Source organism: Solanum lycopersicum, chromosome 2, assembly GCF_036512215.1.
Source record: "Solanum lycopersicum chromosome 2, SLM_r2.1".
In the NCBI taxonomy this organism is placed as follows: Eukaryota; Viridiplantae; Streptophyta; class Magnoliopsida; order Solanales; family Solanaceae; genus Solanum; species Solanum lycopersicum.
In genome coordinates, this window is record NC_090801.1 from 28742785 (window position 1) to 28765189 (window position 22405).

Below are 22405 nucleotides of genomic sequence, written 5' to 3' on the forward strand. Positions count from 1 at the left end.
GAAATAATTGCAAAACGTGATTGCACATTCAACATCTTTCCGGTACAATTCTTGTTTCATCGCGAAATATGTCCTCTTTTGGAAATGAGGATCACGAATAGTTTGAACAATTATAGACCATTTAGGATATATACCATCAGCTAATTAAGTAATAACACATATTGTATTATTTTCCTTGAATAACATAATGGGCGGGAGGCGCTATACCGCTAGCAAGATTGAAAAATAAATGTAATGACTCTAAAACAATAATACCGTTACTGGTGTCAGGTAAACCAAAATAATCATGTCATATGCCATGTAATTGTATTACCTCTGTTTAAAAAAGAATACCCCTATTTTCTTTTTAGTCTGTTTGAAAAAGAATGTTTCCTTTTCTGTTCTGGTAGCACTTTAACTAACTTTCCACGTGGTATGCTTAAGACCACAAGATTAAAGGACATTTTGGTACATTTGACATAACTTTAATTTAGAACCACAAGATTAAAAAGTCTTCTTTCTTTTCTAAAACTTTGTTCCATGTCAAACTAGATCATCATTTTTTAAACGGAAGGAGAATTGTTATTTCTATTTAAATCATTAGGTTATGTATTGTATTGTTATTTTATTTGAATTATCATATGTCAGGACCCAAATCCGGGCCGCGACTGGCACCCACACTTACCCTCCTATGTGAGCGAACCAACCGATCTAACCTTAACATTTCAATATAATATCAACATAAAGTAATGCGGAAGACTTAAACTCATTAATAAAATCAATAACTATTATTATTCAACATCTATTATTCCCAAAATCTGGAAGTCATCATCACAAGAACATCTACTTTAAACTACTAAACTAAGAGTATCTAAAAGCTAAAAATACATAAGAAGCTAGTCCAGCCGGAAGTTCAAGGCATCAAGACATGAAGGAGAAGATCCAGTCCAAGCTAGAAGCGTTAGCTCACCCTGAAGATCCGGTGTGACGAAGACTGGCTTGAGTTACTGTTGAGTCGAAGATGACGGCACGTTTGCTGCACTCCACAAATAACAAAGAGAAAAACATAAAAGTAGGGGTCAGTACAAAACACGGGTACTGAGTAGATATCATCAGCCAACTCAAAATAGGGAACAATATATATCAAATATTATCGTAAATTAACTATAAAACTCAACATGTAGCAACAACAAGTACTATAATCATCAATAAGTACCATCAAGTTCATCCATGAGGGCTCAAGCCTCAATACCATACTCATTTGGGAATTAAATTTATTAAGTTGAATATATTATCATCTTTCAAGATTCATTATCTTTCTTCCTCTTGTGTCGCTACGTGACACTCCGATCCCCTACTACTATGTGTCGGTACGTGACATTCCGATCCCCTAATTCTATGTGTCGGAACGTGACACTCCGATCCCCTAATTCTATGTGTCGGAACGTGACACTCCGATCCACTAATACTATGTGTCGGAACGTGACACTCCGATCCACTAATACTATGTGTCGGAACGTGACACTCCGATCCACTAACATCATTCTGTAAATCATCAAGCCTTCTCCATTCCAAGGCATCATCAATCCCACTACTCTAATTCATCAAGCCTTCTTCTATACCAAGGCATCATCATTAATAATGTATATTAAAGTTTCTTTTCAAGATTTGGGATTCAATATTTTCATCATGCTTATCTTATCACAATCACATAATCATATTCATGCAAACATACCATTAAGCATATAGTAGGGTTTACAATACTACCAATACATATCATTCACTATTAAGAGTTTACTTATGAGAGCATGAAAACCATAACCTACCTCCACCGAAGAATTGAATCAAGCAAGAATTTTCCCAAAGCTTTGTTTCTCCCTTCTCGTTCGATTCTCTCTCTCTCTCAACTTTCTCATTTCTTATTCCAACCCTCTTTCTTTTACCCTAATTAGTATATAATTAAGAATAAAAAATGGCAATAATACCCCACTAATTAACTTAGGGTTACCTCTTTTAACCCCTCAAGAATTTTAGTTATTAATATAACCCCACGAAATCTATAATTAAAGAAAGAATAGTCCAAAAACGTCCCTTAAAAATGGTAAGGAAATTCGATTCTGCCTGGGATTTGCGCAACCTGTGACGGGCCGTCGTGCCTGCGACGGTCCGTCCTGCAGGTCGTCGCAAGGGTCAGAGAGTCAACTTCCACTGAACAATCTATGACGGTCCGTCACGCCTGTGACGGTCTGTCCTGCCATTCCGTCACGAAGTTCAGAGAGTCGATTTTCAGTACCCAATTTCAGATTTTCTAAGTGTTTTGAAACGAGACCGTGAGACGGTCCGTTGTGCCCATGACGGATCGTCGTTTGGTCTGTCGCCTCAGCCTGTTTTTCCAGAATTGAAGTTTGTTGCTCAAAACGACTAAACAGGTCGTTACATCATATTATGTATGAATTTTTAAATTAATTTTTTTATTTTTCAATTATAATTTTGTATATTATTTATAGTGAAAATTAATAATAAAATAAAATTTTATTATTGATGAAAATTAGAAAAATAAAATAAAATACTATTAGTTTGAAACTAAGTAGTATATATTAAAAAATATTTTTTTAAATATTAAATTACATTTGAAAAATAATTATGAATATTAGATACTTAATTAATGGAATTATATATAAGATATATGTTAATTAGAAACTAATAGTAATAATAATAAAATAATGAAAAAGTGAAATAGATAAATGGAGAATAGAGGGTGATTTGAAGGTGAGTTGGAGTGCCCATTTTCTATTTTACTCTCCAAATATAAAGAATGAAGAATAAAATCGAAGTGGGTTGGAGATGATATAAGTAAATAATTCATGTTCCATTTGGTTAAATTACTTAATCAAAACAAATTAATTCATATTCATTGGTTGAAAATATGAGTTCCAAAAAATTAATTTATATTCATTGATTGAAAGTTTGAGTTCCAAAAAGATTAAGGGTAGAATAGTAAACTTCGTTTGGAATGCACATGAAATTCAAATCGGTGACATATATTTAGGAACGAGGGAGTAACTTTCATTTAACAAAATCAATGAATAAATGAAATGATTCTTTATATTTACACTTTGAAAGTTATTAGCCTTGAAAGTACTAATTTATTTAGAAAAACTAAGTAATTGATTAATGTTCATTGGACAATCATATTAAATTAATTTATGTTCATTTAATGAAATTTGACTTCAAAAAAATACTAAATAATGGTACATGGTAAATTTACCTAGTTTCTTAAGTGGCGTGAAACCTAAAATCTTGACTTATAAATAAGAACGAAGGGACTAACCCATTAATCTTTATCTACTTATGTGCCTCTAAATCTATATATAAATATAAATGAGGATCATAGAGGAGGTGATGTGGCACCTCTCTATGACCTCCATTCATTTTTTCTTATCTTTCTTCTTTTACTTGATATTTATTTTTTTTATTTTTTTTATATAAATTTATACCTCTTTAATTATATAAATTCTATTCTTAAATTAGTATTAATAATATTCATAACCCTCAAATCTTTCATATTCATAACCTCTTAAACCTTTCATATTCATAACTTCTAATTATTTAATGGTGAAAGGTTACATTAACACTATAAAATTACACTAAAATTGTGTGTTATTTTGTAGTCATCTTTGGGTAGAGAATTAGTGGAAGGAATGTTACAATATTTTTAAGCTTTGAGGTGCATTGTTTTTTTAAATATTATTTCATATATTACTTTTAATTAGCAAGTAAGGCTAATATGTCATCATACTTTTATTTCTTCTAGATAAATTATTTTGTTCTGTTATCTTTGAGATTTATTTTATGACTAATAATGTATTTGTTATTATTTTTCTTCACTCTTGTATATAGGATGAAATGATAACATCAAGCAATGAATATTAATGGATTTTGAGTTATATATATTGATTATTTGTCCAAAATGATTATGTAGCAGAATTTATGATTAAATGTAATTTTTTCTTATCCTTTATGAGATGTAATATTTTAATTTGTTATCTTTGAGATTCATTTTAGGACTAATAATTTATTTGTTATTATTTTTCTTGACTTTTATATATAGGATGAAATGAAAACATTAAGAGATGGAGATTAATGGATTTTGAGCTATATAGTGATTATTCTTTATTTTTTTAGGTCCTTAAGAAGTAATGTTTCTATTATATTATTTTTTTTTGAATTATTTATGTTTTGTCAAAAATGATTATATGTGTTTAAATGTAATTTTCTCCTTATCCTTTATCTTTTTTTTTATTTTGGTAGATAATTTTTTTTAACTTATTTAATCAAATTTGCCGATTATAGAAGATATATCTATAATGAAAATATTTAGACATTCTTGCATAATTTCAGTTTACAAGGAAACATAATTTGATATGTCTAATATAATTACAACTCTTTCTTTGTTGAATCATATATTAATATTATTTGTTTATGTTCATGAAGATAGAAATCTGAGTTTTTTTTTTTAAAAAAAAATCTAATTTATCCTCCTTAGACCTCTATATGATTTATAGATAATTTAACTATATATAATGATAAAACTCTTCAAACTAATTATTTGTTTAGGTAAATTCATCTTTCACTTTTTTCATTGATGATATTAGTTTATTGTGTTTGTGATTTATAATATTTTAAAACATAGAAGTAGAAATCGATATGCTACTTAAAAAAATATGTTAACATATACTTTCATAATCCGGTGAAACATTCTTTATTAACAAAAATGATAAATCATAAAAATGTAAAGTTAATTTATTATTTTTAAAATACACATGATTTTATCAAAAATAAATTATTTATTAATATGTAAAATTACAATTCTTAAATTTTTTATTTTTGTTGTTTTTCTTAGAATATTTCAAGTTGTTTATTAATAAGTCTCTATATTTTCATGTTTGTTATTTTTCTGGAGTTCTAAAGTTTTTCAAAATTATGATTAATTTATAATTTTAAAAATTTAGTTGCTTTCCTACCTATCTATTTACTTATAATAAAATATTTGTCTCAATAACTCTAATTTGTTTATATTTCATTTTCTATAATTAATGTTCTTTATTAGTGTAATAATGTACAAATATTACTCTTATTATGTTACAAAAGTTCAAAGTAATATTACCTCTTAATTACTGTGACTTTTTATTCTTAGAAATTTATTATGTTAAATGTAATATTTATTTAAAATGTGAAAAATATTTTTTAATATTTTGTATTTAAGCCAAAAAAAATTAAAAGAAATAGGAATTGTGTATGTGTCATTTTTTTGAATCTTTTTTTTGTAGTTAATTCTCTCTTTGTTCTCTTTTATGTTATTTTTAAATTTTATATTTTTTTCCAATATAAGTTGTCCCAAAAATAATTGGATATCTAAACCTAAGTATAATAATAATAATAATAATAATAATAATAATAATAATAATAATAATAATAATAATAATAATAATAAGTATGTAATTTAACTAATTAAGATTTTTAAACTTTTCTTTATTTAAAATTTAATTATTAAAAAGTCATTAATACAAATATTAAATTAATCTAATGTTGTACAATAAAAATAATTAAAACATGTGATGATTGGGTCATGACGAGGACAAGTAATAGTAATTGTGGATAATGATTTATAATAGTGTTGGCTAACTATATAGTCATGAATACTAACTATTAATAGTAATCCGAGTTATACATTGCCGAAAAATTATACTAAGAATATAATTTATAAAATCACAAATAAGCATAAAAGAACGATTAGATGTAAGTTTACATAAATATATATAAATTATACTAAAAAAATCTCAAATAAAAAAGAAGAAAATGATCACAAGTTTACATTTAAGTAGTTCTAATATCACCCAAATCTTATTACCTTCACTTTTTCTCTATAAAATTTATTTTTAATATTTAACTTTTCGAAGTTCACATATATTGAGTTCTTAATAAATTTCATATTTAATCTAAATATTTTTCATAGTTTCTCTTCTATAAAATTATGTGATTAAAAAAAATTCTTTTTATTAAAATAATTATTGATATTAGTATGTAATTTTATTTTAATCATTTTCATAACCGCGCGAAGCGCGGCTAAGTACACTAGTTATAGAATAATTAATGATTAGACAATATTTGAAGAAAAACCCATTAAATCTCTATGAATCTAGGACTGTTTGGTGTGAAAGATAATTCCAAATAGTCCTGAAATTAAATTTATCACTTAATTTGTTGTTTAGTTGGCAAGTTCTGGATAACTTATTTCGGGATTAATGATTGGTACCGGGGTAAGTTATCTCTCCATTTGAGTGATATAGTAATCTTGTGATAACTTATCCCGGGATAAAATAAATAAATGACAAGAATGTCTCTTTCAACCCTTTTGTTACATCACCTTTTATATTCATGAAGGGTATTTTTATAACGAATAAATTGTTCTTAAAATTTATTATTTTAAACACAATAAATCGAACATTTAATAAAAATAGTCGATTATAACTAATCTCATCATAATTTATCCCATAATAACATTTACTTTCTTTGTCTCATTTATGTGACACTAATTTTTTAGTCTCTCTAAAAAAAATATCATATTACTATAATTACAAATAATAATTCTTTTTTAATTGTTGATGAAATAATTTATATTTATGACCAAGCAAGAATCAAAAAATTATTTTAGATAATTAACTTGAAATAATTTTTTTTTAAAAAAGTTTTGCTATTAGTTGATCTCTCTGTTTCAAAAAGGATGTCTAGTTTGACTTGGAACGGAGTTTAAGAAAAAAATTATATTTTTTAATCTTGTGATTTTAAATTAAAGTTATGTCAAATATATTAAAATATTCTTTAATCTTGTGGTCTTAAAAATGAGACATAGAAAATTAAAGTTAAAGCGTTATTAAAAAAAATGAGACATTCTTTTTAAAATAATGTAAAAAAGAAATATAACATTCTTTTTTTAAACGGAAATAATAAATGGTATCGCATAGGAGTCATGGACTGATTTGTATTTCGAATGAATATCAATGGATTCTATAAAAAATTTGTCTTTGTTGAAATCATCTTTAACCTCATTGAAACGAGGGAAACTGTTGCACCAGAAGATTGTTACTTTAGGGTTACAAAGCAACATTAACTTATCCAAGAATCTAATTAATTTATACATATCTTGCGAAGAAATCCATTCCGCTGAATTGGTTTTTCAAAATCTTGAAAAACCTCTTGATATCACTTTGTGGAATGGTCTCATTGCTTCTTACACTAAGAACCAATTGTTCAATGAAGCTCTTGACCTCTTTGACAAGCTGTTGCAATTCCCATATCTTAAACCTGATAGTTACACCTTTCCTAGTGTACTCAAGGCTTGCAGTGGTTTAGGAAATCTCCGATATGTTCAAATGATACATGCTCATTTGATTAAAACTGGGCTTTTATTAGATGTTGTTGTGACAAGTTCAGCGATTGGTTTGTATGCCAAATGTGACTTGTTCGCTTCTGCTATACAACTGTTTGATGAAATGCCTGAAAGAGAAATTGCGTGTTGGAATACTGTCATTTCGTGCTACTATCAAAATGGGCAATTTCATAAAGCCCTTCAATTCTTTGACAAAATGAAAGATTTGAGATATATGCCTAATTCGGTTACCTACACAGCTGCAATCTCATCATGTGCGAGGCTTTTAGACATTGAAAGAGGGGAGACAATTCATCGCGAATTAGTAGATAATAAATTTCTGTTGGATGGTTTTGTAAGTGCTGCTCTTGTTGACATGTATGGGAAATGTGGCCTCTTAGAGAAGGCTAAAGAGATTTTTGAGCAAATCCCTGCCAAGAGTTTGGTTTCTTGGAATTCCATGATATCTGGTTACAGCTTGAGAGGCGATAGCAAATCATGCATTCAGCTTTTACAAAGGATGAGCAAAGAAAACATGAAACCCTCTTCTGTGACTTTAAGTAGCTTACTAATGGCGTGCTCTAAATCTACTGAACTGCAGCACGGGAAGTTTTTTCATGCATATATAATTCGAAATAACATAAGATCTGATGTCTTTCTTAGTGCTTCACTTGTTGACTTATATTTCAAATGTGGTAGAGTTGAGACTGCACGAAACATCTTCAGTATGATGGCAAAGAACAATGTGGAGGCATGGAATGTAATGATTTCTGGACATGTGTCAGCTGGCTACTACTTGGAGGCACTTGCCATTTATAATGACATGAAGTTGGCAGGGATAAAGCCTGATGCAATCACTTTGACTAGTGCCTTGGTATCTTGTTCACAGTTGGGTGCCTTAGAACATGGCAAGGAGATTCACAAGTGTATCATTGATTGTAAGTTGGAATCCAATGAAATTGTTATGGGGTCGCTGCTTGATATGTATGCTAAATGTGGTGCAGTAAGTGAAGCTATTGAAGTCTTTGATGAGTTGCCTGAGAGAGATCTGGTATCATGGACTACAATGATTGCAGCATATGGATCTCATGGCCAAGCTTTTGAAGCGCTAAAACTCTTTAATGGAATGCTGCATTCTAATGTAAAACCTGATAGAGTTGCATTTCTTGCAGTAATTTCTGCATGTGCTCATGCAGGATTAGTGGATGAAGGTTACCAGTATTTTAATTTAATGGTCAGTGGCGATGGCATTCAACCGTCAGCTGAAGAGTACTCATGTCTAATTGACCTTCTTGGACGTGCTGGAAGATTGCGTGAAGCCTATGCGATTCTGCAGAGCAACTCGGACACCAGGGAGGATGTTGAGTTGTTAAGCGCATTAGTTTCTGCATGCCATTTGCATGGGGAGTTGGAGATTGGAGAAGAAATTGCAAAGATGCTTACTCAAAAGAATATTGATGATCCATCCACTTATGTTGTTTTAGACAAAATATATGCTTCACAGAACAAATGGAATGAGGTACGCAAGTTGAGACTGAAGATGAAGGAGCTTGGGTTGAGGAAGAAACCTGGATGTAGTTGGATTGAAGTAGACAAGAAGATTCAAACATTCCTGGCAGATGATAAATATTTCCTGCTAGTAGACGATGTTTATCAATGTCTATCTTTAATAAATAGTGACATGGAAACCTGTGAATGCTTAAGCATTGATAGCAAGGGAGATGATTACTACTCAAAGCCAACTACTTGACCAAATCAATCACCTTGCTCATAGACATAACTTTGTTTTTCCATAAAACGACAATCATATTTCTGCCTCTCACTGACAAAATGATCAGGATGACCATTTTGAGTCTCTTATGGAGCTTCACCTCATAGTGGATAAGAGCAAGATCCTTCACATTCAAATTGAAAGTTTTGAAATATTTAAGGAAAGACTTTATTTTTGTAGCTTTATGTGTACGTTCGTAAGAATGCTGTGTTGATATTGTTACCATCCTATAATTGCATAGGTTGGACTCGTGAGAGACATCACTTCCACATGAGTGGACAGGTTTGTTCTCCCTTTCCTACTTCGTTTATTAGCCTTGTGGCAAAATGATATAATTAACACAACTTGATGTAGGTCATGAAGAGTATGCATGATTTGAGAAATTTTGAGAATCGAAAAGGATAATAAAACTGTCTAAGCTAGGGTTGTATTTGATATATCTTCAACAGAATGTTTAGTTTTGCTAAGAAGTGAAAAATAGTTGTCTTAGTAAGTTGAAAATTTCAGCATTATGTACTATATGTTTGGCATTCTTTATCTCAGTTAGGATGTCTTGCTCGCAAGGTTCAGTTCTTAGAGTTGAGTTTGGAATGATGCTATTAACAGCCGGATATGTGTCAGCTTCTACATGGAGGCTCTTGATGCATACTACCATGAAGGTGGCTGGGGTAAAACAATGTGCAAGTGTCTTGAGATCTTATTCACAGTTGGCACCTAAAAACTGTACTAGGACATCCACAAGTTAATATGGACATTAAGTTGGAATATTGCCTATACTTTGGTGAAATAAAATTCAGAGTTTATAAAATTGTTGAGGGGGTACTGCATATATCTATGCCATATGTGGTGCTGTATACAAAAAAAAAATCTCATTCAGAGATTTCTGTTGAAATTTGTATCTTGAAGCGCGGGCAGGTGAACGATATGTTAAAGAGTAAGGAGAAGTAGGAAGGAAGTGTAGACTAAGCATCTGTGATATCGGAAACATCAAGAGGCTCCCCGGTTCTCAGTCAGCCTTTCTTCACAACCTTTTGATGTATTATATGGATGAAGATGGACTAAAACTCATGGCATATGGATCTCATCGTAAATTTCTTTAATGAAATGCTGCTAAGTGTTATCTAATGTAATTATCTGTACGTCACTCTGGTTGTTAATATTTTAATTTAATTAATGTGAAGTCTATAGATCAGTAAGAACATATTAATTTGTTAACAAAATTATTTCCTGTGTATCATTTGCAAAAGAAACTAAAGGTGGGAGAAAATGTGTTTTAAGTGACACCACTAGAGATGGAGAAAATGTGTTTGGTATGAAAGGAAAATGTTTTCTAGTTCTTAGTTCATTGGTCAGCTGCTGAGTTCAATCGTCAAAATCAAATAACTTAGGTTGTGTTTGGTACGAAGGAAAATATTTTCCTAGAAAATATTTTTTTGGAAAACAAGTACATTTTTGATTTATTTTCACATGATTCGTGGTTAGTGCAAAAAAAATTCAGAATTATTTTAGTGTGATTTATGAACGAAAAATATTTGTGAGAAATATCTTTTATTATTGTTAGAGTAGAAAATAATTTTTAAATTCAAAAATATTTTTTAGAAACAAATTTAAATTTTTTTGGGGGGTCGAGGGTAGAGCTAAAAAAAATAAAAATTTAAAGTTGAAAAGTTTCTTAAAAACCAACTTAAATCTTTTTTTGGGGTGGAGGGGTAGGTGTGGGGGGTGGGTAGGGGGGGTCAAGTGTTTGGGTGAAAAAAAAATGAAATTTTAAAGTTGAAAATATTTTTTGAAAAACAAATTTAAAATTCTCTTTGGGGGTGAGGGTACGGATGAAAAAAATGAAATTTTAAAGTTGAAAACATTTTTTAGAAATGAACTCAGGTAAGGGTGGACGGAGTGGCGAGGGTTAGGGTGAAAAATAAAAATTCGAAGTAGAAAATATTTAAAAAAAATATACTTCAATTTTTTCACTACAAGAAAATTAATTTTAACGTAAGGAAATTGATTCGTTAAAAGTCTATAACGACCGGGTAAAAGTCTATATCCGGTCGTTAATATCATTTAGTGATAACAAATAATCAAGTCGTTATTCTTACTTACAACGACCAACATTCCTTTCGTTGAAGATCATTTGTCGTTAAAAGCTTGATATAAAACAAAAATCTAGTAGTTATAAGTACTTTTAGCGAAAAAAAATCTTATTACAATACTTTGAACGACCAAGTTCTCTTTGCAAATTTGATTGAAATAATTACATATATAATTTTTTTTTTATTTCAAGTTCCGTCATTTATGGTATCATTTCATTTTCTTTTCACATGCAATTGAAAATTCTACATGAAATTTTATTGATAACAAAGAACTAAAACATCACATTAATTTAGTGGAAAAATGCATAAAATCTCCCTCAAACTTGTCCACAAAATTCTCTTTAGCACTGTAATTCTATAGGTGTTTAAGCGCCCTTAAAGAACTTTCAAGTGAATTAAATAACACCTTATACATACAATACCAATTTCGTGGTTTGGAGGTGATGTACACTCACTCCACATCAGCACCACCTCAGTGACACGTTGACAACACGTCATATGGTGAATAAAATTAGTTTTCATTTCTTTTTTTCTTTTTCCATGTCATTTTTTGTTTTTAGTTTTCATTTTTTTTCTTTCCCCATATATTTTGTTCTCTTTTTTACGTATACTCATTTTCTTCTTCATTCCATCTTTTCCCTTACAAGCCTAGGATTGAAAACTAACACACACAATATATTTCTAATGATTTGATAAATATTGTGTGTCAACAGAGAAACAGAGGATATATATAGTAACATCATTGAAGCTGGAGTTGTCAACGACAATTGTCGGCACTGCTTCAATGATTATTGTTGGTCATCTTTGTTATATTAGGGTCTACTTTATAGATCTAAACAATTTCAGACTGTTTATCGTGGTTGACGGAAAAATAAGAACATATTAAAAGAAAAAAATAGGAAAAATGGAAGAAAGCCGAGAAAACGAGTATGGCCGGCGTTTTGTCCAGATCGCCAGCGAAACGAATATATTTTTACGAGATCGGATAATTCCATGGAATCTAGTCTCTTATGGAGCATCTGATGAATGGGAAATAAAGAGTGGTAGTGACGTCCTTTAAAATTGAGCAATATTGAATTTATTGGCCCGTTTTGCCATCAAGATTTTTTTCCGTCGAGGAATATAGGAGAAGACAATTTGATAGAGAATCATAAGAGCAGGGAGCAATTGAAGAAGACAACGTGGGACCACTTCTTTTTCTTTTTGATTTTTTTCTCTTAACACGCACCAAAAACTTTTTAAGTAGCCACACGTCAGCCGCTAGGGTGAAATTTAATTCACTTGCAAGTAGTTTAAGGGGTATTTAAATACACGTAAAATTATAGAGCTAAAGTGAGCTTTAGTGACAAGTTTGAGGGGAATTTTATTTATTTTCTCTAATTTAATTAATGAAAACCTTCTATGTTTGACACAATATCTAATTAAAAACACGTGTTCAACATAGTACATAAAAATATACATGCTTGACATAATATCGTAGATGATACAAGATATCTATTAAATCCTAAAAACTGAGAAAATCAAATTGTAACTTAAGTACAAATAACATTTTACACCAACAAAAAAAAAAAGAAAATATAATATTCTCTTTAGTCTGCTCCACAAATATTCAACATCATATTCTCTGATCTTTAATTTTTTTCATGTGATAAAGAACAATTTCAGGTTGATTAGTAACAGAATATCAAAAAGATAATATCTTAGTTCTAAAATATAAGTCAATAATTCAATAACAAAAGTAGAAGCATTCTGTAAAAGTTATGCATGATCAGGCACCAATTCGACTATTTAGAAAGCACTAACACCACGAGAAAGAATATGTACTCCTGAATCTGATGGAGACTGAAATTATCAATTTGCAATGATGAAACAGAGAAACTATAGCAAAGACTCATTAGTACATATAAAGTTGATTCAAATGTGGATCTATGCATCTTACATCAAAGGTCAGACCATTCGAACTATGTAAAACAAGCTCACTCGATAACTGGAAAGTTACTGGAAGATAAACAAAATTGAGAAACAACTCAAACCACAGTGGAGAACGACAAGCTTGATTAAACAAATCTACCTAAAGATGTTCGGGTACAGAGAAAGGGTAATGTTAAAGTGTGTGATGCTTGGAAATGAAGCAATTACTAAAGCTATTTTTACTATGTGTCTCCAAATGCGAGGCAATATCCTCACTAAATATAGATCGGTAATCTGGGAAATGAACATTAGTCAACCTGTATCTTCACTGCAACTTCACCAAAACAATCTTGAGGTTCATACATAGGAATGACTTGTAACATAAGGGACAATTCGAAAAGATACTTTAAATGGGTGGTAAAGAATGAAAATGTAACTCCACAGGCTCAAATATGTTGAAACATTCATGATGTATGAAAATAACAAAAGCAGAAAGTATTTGAAAAGAAGACAAAAAAAACCAGACATGATTGTTAGAAGTATTTCCTATATTTGTAATATTCGTGATACTCCTCGAACTAGATCTATAATGGAAATGTTGTTAATGTAATCATTTGATTATTATAGATCAGAAAAAAGCCTAATCAGGGGAGTAGAAAGGGGTATGAAATGAACTTTTTACTTTAGGCACATCTAATTGAGGAAGTTATCTTGCTTTATAATTCTCATTCAGGTGATACAAAATAAAAAAAAGCATCTTTAACAATTGAAAGATAAAAGAAACTTATTTGTTGAACTTATGCTCCAAAACTACATAATATTGTATATTTCTTGGTTTGACACTGCCCCTTTTCCCTGTTAGATAGATACAAAGTTAAGGTGTTGAGAACTGTATGGTGGAAGAGGAAAAGAAAGACAACAAAAATTGATATTGAAGTTATAAAGTTATGTCTATGGCAAAGAGTGATGGTTCAATCATCTAACTCTTCTCTGATACATTTTGTGATATAATGATTTTTATTCAATGAAAATTATATGTCATTATTCCTATGACTTCTATTAGATTTTCATAAGTGAGAACCTTGTATATTGTGTTTATTGCATGTTTACCGGACATAATTATGTAATCACATGCCTTGTTGAGAAGATGCAGAATAACAATATACAGAGAAGGAGGAGGGCCTTGATTTTGCTAAAAGTGAGCAGTTATATTACAAAAGACAAAGACCTAATTGGAGGAGATCTTGATTTCATACCAACAAATATACACAGAAAAAAAAATCTAATTAAAGACCCAATTACATATGAAAATGTACAACAATCCGAGTAAAGTATACTGAAATGGCCACAAGATCAAAGTCCGATGGACATAGCAGATCAATTTGTTATTCCAAGACTAGAAGACAGTAAGAGATTTAACACCCAACAATAAAGATTTAATACCCAACACTAAATTTCAGACTCCATACTAAAATAATAGCCAATATATTTCAGTATCAGTTATCATACTTTGCTAGAATTCACTTTAGTTACTATCCAAACCTAGATGGTTTTAGTTTTGTGACAACACAAATATTAAAAAATATATCTAAGATCCAAAAACTCATACAATAGTAGGAGTTAAAGCATAGGGAGCTAATCAAAAGCAAAACAGGGCTACAAAAGCTCAGATCCAATGAAATCTACAAGGGAACCTACATCATTTACATGAGCGTAACTAGTCCAACAAAAAAGCAGTAACATTCATATACTCTTGAGAATTGAGATAGGAGGTGAAATTTCATGAAAACGTTTGATATATTCTTTTCTATGTAAACACAAAAAATATAGCTAGGGCTCATATTTTCCAGATATTCTTGATGACTTAGCCGATTCTCCAAGAATTTCAGCTTTAAAGTGATTCATTAGTTCACTACACTATGGATAAAGTTCATCCCAAAAATTATTAGGAGAGTTAATCATGTGATGGAGTTTCTATACTCCTTTATATTATTTTTAGTTGTTTGAAAATTTAGTTAACAACTCAAAATATGTAGGCGCCAAATATATATAGTAAGGTGTTAGAGATATTCGTTTGGCACTATAGTTTTTCTTGATCTTGTCACTTATTAACATGACCTATCCCTGCAAGTCCAAAAACAAGTAATTTTATAAGCTTGTTGTTTCATTCATCATGAAAATTAGTACACTAAAGACTCTCTTAACATTTACTCAAATTAACATAGAAAAATAGACCAATCATAGCACTGTTGTAGTAGAAAAACCCTTTCCAAAAGGAGAATTTGTAAACGACATCACTGAATTTGTTGACAAGTAAACATCATGTAATAGATAATCGAAAGTTAACTTACCTGATGGTGGTGTTGTAGTTTGACGAACCACCATACTTTCAAGGCAATCATATTTACCCTCTAAAATATCCATGCGCTTTTGTAGTGATTCCTTTTCTTTTGTGTTATTTTAATCTCTTCCAACAATGCAACCTTTGAGGCGGTACCCCTTTGAAATCCTTAGTGGTTATCCCACCCACCAAATCGAAATGCATTACTTCTGCATTGAGGTCCAAAGCACCTTTCAACTACCTCAATATTAGTAAGAAATGGTTCAGATTGTTGAAGCTATTGAATTTCAGCCTATAAAATAGCCCATAAAATCTTTTTTGCTTAAGAATTTGGTTCATCCTCGAGAAAATCATCACCAATATTATTCATAGTATCTCTCCTAAATTGGGGTACATATCTCTCAATAAATGATGTATTTCATCTTCATCATCACCGTCTTCAATGTCATTATTATCTTCAAATTCAAAATTTGATTGTGCTTCACCTGACATCTTCGTATGGTGATACCAAAGAGTATAACTTTGTATTATCGCATGTATTAAATGTGCCATAACCATCTAAGTTATCCAGAAGTTACATTACCACATTTAATACATGGACAACGTATCAACTGGGGCTCTCCCAGTTTTTTAAAAGCATAATTTAAAAACATCTTCATCATATCTATGTAAGCATTAGAAAGTCTATATTAATAAGTTTCATCTACTACTTATTAGTCGCCATAATCTTGGTGTATCTAAATTAGATATAAAAATAAATTATTATAACAATCGTGTTCAAGAACAACATTAAGGAATGAAAATTATGATTGTTCTACCAAGTTAAAATATTACTTGATATTAGTACAGAAAGCATAACTATGCAAAATAATAATCATAGTAGCTATTTTATTTTATTAAAGGTGAGAATATTAAGAGCTATTTCTTTCATTCCTCTAGTGTTTGAATTTACCATGATCCATCTTGTGTTTTATATTTTTTTTTAAAAAAAACCTCAGTCAGCCACATCATTTAGAGTACGTGCACAAAAAGAAGAATAACATCACATAACAAAAATTTAAGATTTAAACATGTCTACTTGATTTATTACTCAACAAATTAACAAGCTGATTTGTATTATAATTAAAGAAAAATTCCCTGGGTTACATATGCCTAGTCTATTGAGGGACAAATGTAACATTATGGTGCAAGAAGGTCTAAATACATTGATGCAAAGCAAGGCATACATGTGTCTTACTCAATGAGGATGGTTACAACGAGAGTAATCTAGGCTCAGCAGGAGGGGGAGGTTTCAGTTTCTTTCTAAAAGAGAAAACATAAAAACTATGAGTAATTTAATTAAGAACCTAACTTGACACTAATTTTTTATGAAATAAGGCAGCCATTTGAAAACTATTAGCGGGTTTGAACTAAGAAGAAGGAGAAATTGCGGGCGTTATGGATTCATGCATAGTGTCTGAAAGGTAGGAACTTTGTACACATATTTACTCCTTAACAATCTGGTTGGGTTGTTAGGGAAGTCTTTGAAGCTACGACATTGTGGGATGATGGTGTGAATTGAACTGAGAGAAATGATAGTGAGGCTAAATCTGGGAAATTCAACATTTTCAGAAAATGTACAGATGACTACAACCTCAGTTCCCAAAAGTATATTGTAAGAATTAATTTTGTCACAAGGATTTCTGCCTGGGAATCAATTCATCCTATGGTTGGTGCTGCTTAACAAGCTGTCCACAGTTGATGGAATAACAAAATAAAGTATTTACGTTGACTTAGAGCATGTACTCATACTCATCTAGTTTTTTGATTGTGATTACTCCAGGTATATTTGGCATTTCCCACTTAACTAGCAAAGTATAAATAGACAGTTCTGATCTTGGACGGAAAAGGTGTACTGGTAGCCTCACTCATCAGACTAGTAGGCCAAAAAAACAAACCTAGGATTGTCATTATCTACCACTATGTACATTATGTTCTAAAAGGAACTATAGAATATTTCAACAAAAAACATCAATGTAAACAAGCAACATTGAAGGAAATAGCCCTAAAACTTCACATTATAAAACAGAAAACACAAATGGAGGAAATTCCTAATTATGTTTAACTACTTCCCATGTTAACTTGTGCAGAAACTGCTTCTACATGAAGAAACTCGAGGCATGTATATCTTCCTAGAAAGGTACCTATCTTATGTTACTGATAGCTTTAGCAATGTGTATTAAGTATTAGTAACTTGAGTGTTTCAGTGTTGAGATTTAGGTCTAGAGGCAAATGAGCTTATTGTACTTGTTAGAGAAAATAGTCTAAAAGCCTTCCAATCTATACCCGAAATTCCAACTACACTGCTACTTCACAGGTGTCCTATCCCCCCTAGACTATTTAAAAATTAAATAAATAACTCCTTAAATGTTGAGTTGGCATACAGAGTGTATTCACTCTCTTTAAGAGAGTGAGAAGCAAAAAACAACTAAAAAGAATATTTTTATTATATTTTTGTCATAATTAAATAGTATTATATATTATTTATTTATTTTTATTAGAAAAATGAAACCCTTTTAATGGAAGATATAAGTTTCTCTTTCCCTTTGGAGGAGAAGAATCAGCAGTCCCAACTCCATCTTTGATGAATGATAAATTTTATATTTGTTTGAGAAACTCATTGAACGAACCCGCAATGAGGAGGAAATAATCACTGAAAAAGATTAATTCACTAACAAATTCAAAAGTTCATACTTGAGCTTCGAATCTCTTTGACAATGGTTGTCCATAGATTTGTATTTCGCCTTTCATTTGTCAATTTTTTTCCGTTCAAATCAATTGATTTAGATTTTTTCATACTCAAGAACTCAACAATGAAATTCTCATAAAGGATTCAATTTAGTCTCAACAAATTAGTAATTGCAAATGAAGATTTTAAGATTTAAATTAAAACCCAGAAACGCACATTCCTTTTTTAATTTTAACAGCTTTGTAAATCAATGGAGTTTTCTAGTTTTTGGCTCAAATCTTTACACCAAATTCGAAATCAAATAACAAGATATGTGTATATTTCATACACAAAACTTAATCACACTCATAGATTCGCACAAATCCGATAAACACTATGGAGAACAATAAATTTTTTCTTGAATTTTTTAGAAATTTATAAATCCAAGAAAACAACTGAATGATTTTGAGAAAAGTATTATATCAATATAAAATTTGATGGATCAATTTGTGTATATACATCGTTTACAAGTTCTAAAAGAAAAAGAAAAGAAAATAGAATAAAGATTAAATAAGAAACAAAAAAAAAATATTGACAACTATTGTGCGTGTAGACCACTGCAAGTTATGAATGTGGTTTTTCAGTTTAAGAATGTTATTTATTCCATTAAAATTAGTTTAAGGGGGTAATAGGTCTCTTGTGAAGTATAAGTGTATAGTTGGGATTTCGAATATAGGCTGGAAGGATTTTAGACCATTTTCCTATTTGATCAAAAAAATATCCTCCAAAATAAGATTCGAAGAATCAATCCAAGAATCAGTCACATATTCTTTAAGTCAAAGTTAATATTCCTAATTTCAGAAACTAAACTTTGAATTTTTTCACTGAAGAAAATTCACATTTTATTCTCTTAAAGATAATATTTTAGTTAATATATTTTATTGGAGAATGTTGTTCCGAGTAGGCAGCTAGTTCAGTATCATTTTTAAAATTTAATAACAAGAATCGTGTGTGTGTGTGTGTGTTATCGTAGATGGAATAACAAACAAAGATAACTTGATAAGTATCGAGTTATCAAAACATACAAAAGAAAATGTGGAATCAAAATTATTAAAATTATAGACTAAAGTTGAAAGATATGTGAAATTTGAGAATAAAATCCCTAATTTCTAGAGAGGTGCTAAAAACCCTAATTGATCTAAGATTCAAAATTAGCGGATTAAAACTAACTATAATATTAGTAGAGTGAATTCAAAAACATAGTTAAAAAGTGATCTAGACCCCTATTTCAAATAAACTATAGATAATAATTAGTATGAGACTAATTATATTCTTTAATTTACGAATAAGAACCAAAATTATCAAGTTAAGAAATTGATATTACCTTTTAAGAATCTCTTCTTATAAGGTTGTAAGATAAATCTCAAATAGTCACACAAAAAAGTGTAAAGAAGAAAAACTCTCGATTAATAATAATGTTGTCTGCCTGAAAAATAATAAATTCAACCCCTATATATAGAATGAGATTCAATTCCTACTTTATGGAAACTTTAAACTAGGACAACTTTAAACTAGAAATTTTTTAAACATGGAGAACTTTAAACTAGAAAACTTTTAAACTTTAAAATAAAGAACTTTTTAAACTAGGAAACTTAACTTTAATCGTTAAGCTTTTTAGACTCTTTTGTTGGGGGTCAAATCTTCTTCCATTTAGGCTTGAAATTGAACGATAAAATATGTGCAGTGCCTACTCCATTATTCTCTCCTATTTTTGCTCTTGTTCTTGAGATTTTTTCTTCCATTAAAAGCATTTTCTTGATTTGTCATTGAAGCCGAAAGATCATGTCTTGCAACTCATTCTCTTAAGACCTTAATGGTCTTCTTAGGGCTTATATAGCCTCATCCGTGTCCATAGAGATATCATCCCCCTCTTATTAGAAAGGATTTATCCTCAAATTAGATCCCACAACAAACTAGGACAAGACAACAACATCGAAAGTAACACTTATTTGATACTCACCAGGCAAATCCAATTTGTAAGCATTGACTTCAATTCACTCGAGAACATAGAGAGGTACATCACCTCTAGTGTGCAATTTAGACTTTTTTGGGAGGGAAAACGTTCTTTACGAAACTGAATCAAAACTAGTCCCCAAGTTCAAAATGATTTACTTTCTCCCTTTGTTTCTTCTCAAGGGGACTTGATCTTGAAGTGCTTTAAGCATGATTTCGTTGTGACTAAGTGTATGATTAGATACTGCCTTAGAGTGATATGATTAATTAAATATGATCTATAATCCATGTAAAAGAAATTGACTAATGGTCTATGTTCTTCTACTTTCTAGTATGCTAATGTGTTGTGTTCTAGTTGTATTAGGACCTTGTAGTATCCTATACTTGAATTCATGTATGATAATGGTACTTAATCTGCTTCCCTACACTTTATTATTGACGAAAGAGTAGCAATGGTCAATGATGAGCAAAGGATAAAGGATTGGTAAGAATTCCTCTACTTCTCTACTTCATTATAGTAAAGTTGATGAAGCGTTGTATGGCATTGTGAGGTATGGTCCACTTATGGTGGCGGTGTTTACTTTATTGTCATTATATATGTGTTGACGACGGCCTTGAATGAAAAATGATGAATATATGAATATATTGTTATGATTATTACACTATGTGAAGTTATCTCCACTTTCCTATTCTAGTTGTTATCTAGGTTGTATGGCTATTTTATAAACATATGTATATTCATGTTATGGTAAAGTATAGGTTCTTAAAAAGGTGAATAATCCCTATCCTATGTACCCTATGTAAATGTGGGAATAGCTAATATAAAGGAGCCTTAAAGTATAATATAAAGATTATCTTGTCTCCTGTGCTAAGAGTGTGGCTTCCTCAATGAGTTGGTGATATCCATTATTTGATCATGTTTACCAATGTACACACACTCACACATTATGCATTCTTACAATGAGGTGAATGTTCGTAGTGTTTAACGAAATGTTGTTCTCATATTCACTACTGTTTACTATTATGCATGTAAAGTATATGTATGTGAAGTACGCTATGTATTCTTTACTAGAATGACTTTATAGGTCCACTAGTGTGGGAAAGGGTATGGATTTTTCCTATGCATCGCACATGTGTACCTTGATAGGATAGTTCTAGTTTTGGTTTCTATATGTATGATTACGTATATATGAACATGTGTGACTTAATGTGTTATATGAAAGGTTTTATCACATATATGTATACACTCACACACATTAAAGATGATATAGTTAATAGAGTGGTCTTCAAAGATGTGCCCAAGAATATTTTAAAACCAGATAGGTGCTTTAATATGTTATAAGCATATCGAAGAAAAAATCCTAAGATTATGTTTTTTTTAATAAAAAATGATAATAAAGGTTCTTTTTCCAGTAAAAGGAACTTATATTAGCACCGAGTGAACTTGTGTATGAGGGGGCTACACCTTCCCACATATCTAAGTTAGGGTTCACTACTGTCCTTAAGGGGTGGATAGAGTGATGTTTCCATGATTAACCCCAAGTTCCACAAACTATGTTGCCACCATAGATTACTAGCTAGTGGATGTATCTAAAGCTATGTGATGTTTGGTTATACTTTGGCCGGTAGACCACCCTTTCACCGGTTTCCATGTTTTGAATCACATGGTCTATGTCGGTTAAGGCTATAGTTTCCCTAATGTAAAATGGACAATGGAAGTAAATGACTAGTATCCTTACTAGAATTACTAAAGGGAGGTTACTTAGGATAGGTGAAAGTAATGAACCCCTCTAGACATTGCACAAGTAGCTCCTTAGGAATTTCTAGGAAGTTGTTCTAATGCATATCACTATGTATGTGTTCCTTATGCATGACATTGTAGTATTGGTCTAATTGTTATGAAGATGTGAATGGTATAAGTCTTTATGCATGATGTTCATATTTTTTAGTATATGATAAGTGTCTTTCTTTACAAAAATGAAGTTGTCTCCTCTTACTGTGTTAATATATGACTTGGAAGTAAAGGATTCTGGTCTCATGATAGGTTTACTATGTATGTGTGAGGTCATGTGGCCCTGCATGTACATTGCACTAGTAGACTTAGATTGTTGGCATAAGTTAGGTTTTATGTTAAAGAAAATAAGTATATGTGCAAAATGACTAG

General features: G+C 30.6%; 1 protein-coding gene across 1 annotated transcript; it reads left to right on the forward strand.

Annotated features, from left to right (window-relative positions):
* Positions 1 to 7012: 7012 nt before the first annotated feature.
* LOC101257516 (pentatricopeptide repeat-containing protein At5g27110) lies at positions 7013 to 10378 on the forward strand. The gene is made up of 2 exons (XM_010317247.4): positions 7013 to 9461; positions 9723 to 10378. Exon 1 carries the CDS (start codon positions 7041 to 7043, stop codon positions 9156 to 9158), a length of 2118 nt encoding a protein of 705 aa, XP_010315549.2. The 5' UTR covers positions 7013 to 7040; the 3' UTR covers positions 9159 to 9461; positions 9723 to 10378.
* Positions 10379 to 22405: the final 12027 nt, after the last annotated feature.

Coding starts and splice junctions, on each gene's coding strand:
- LOC101257516 (XM_010317247.4), top strand. CDS start 7,041: ATGGATTCTATAAAAAATTTGTCTTTGTTGAAATCATCTTTAACCTCA.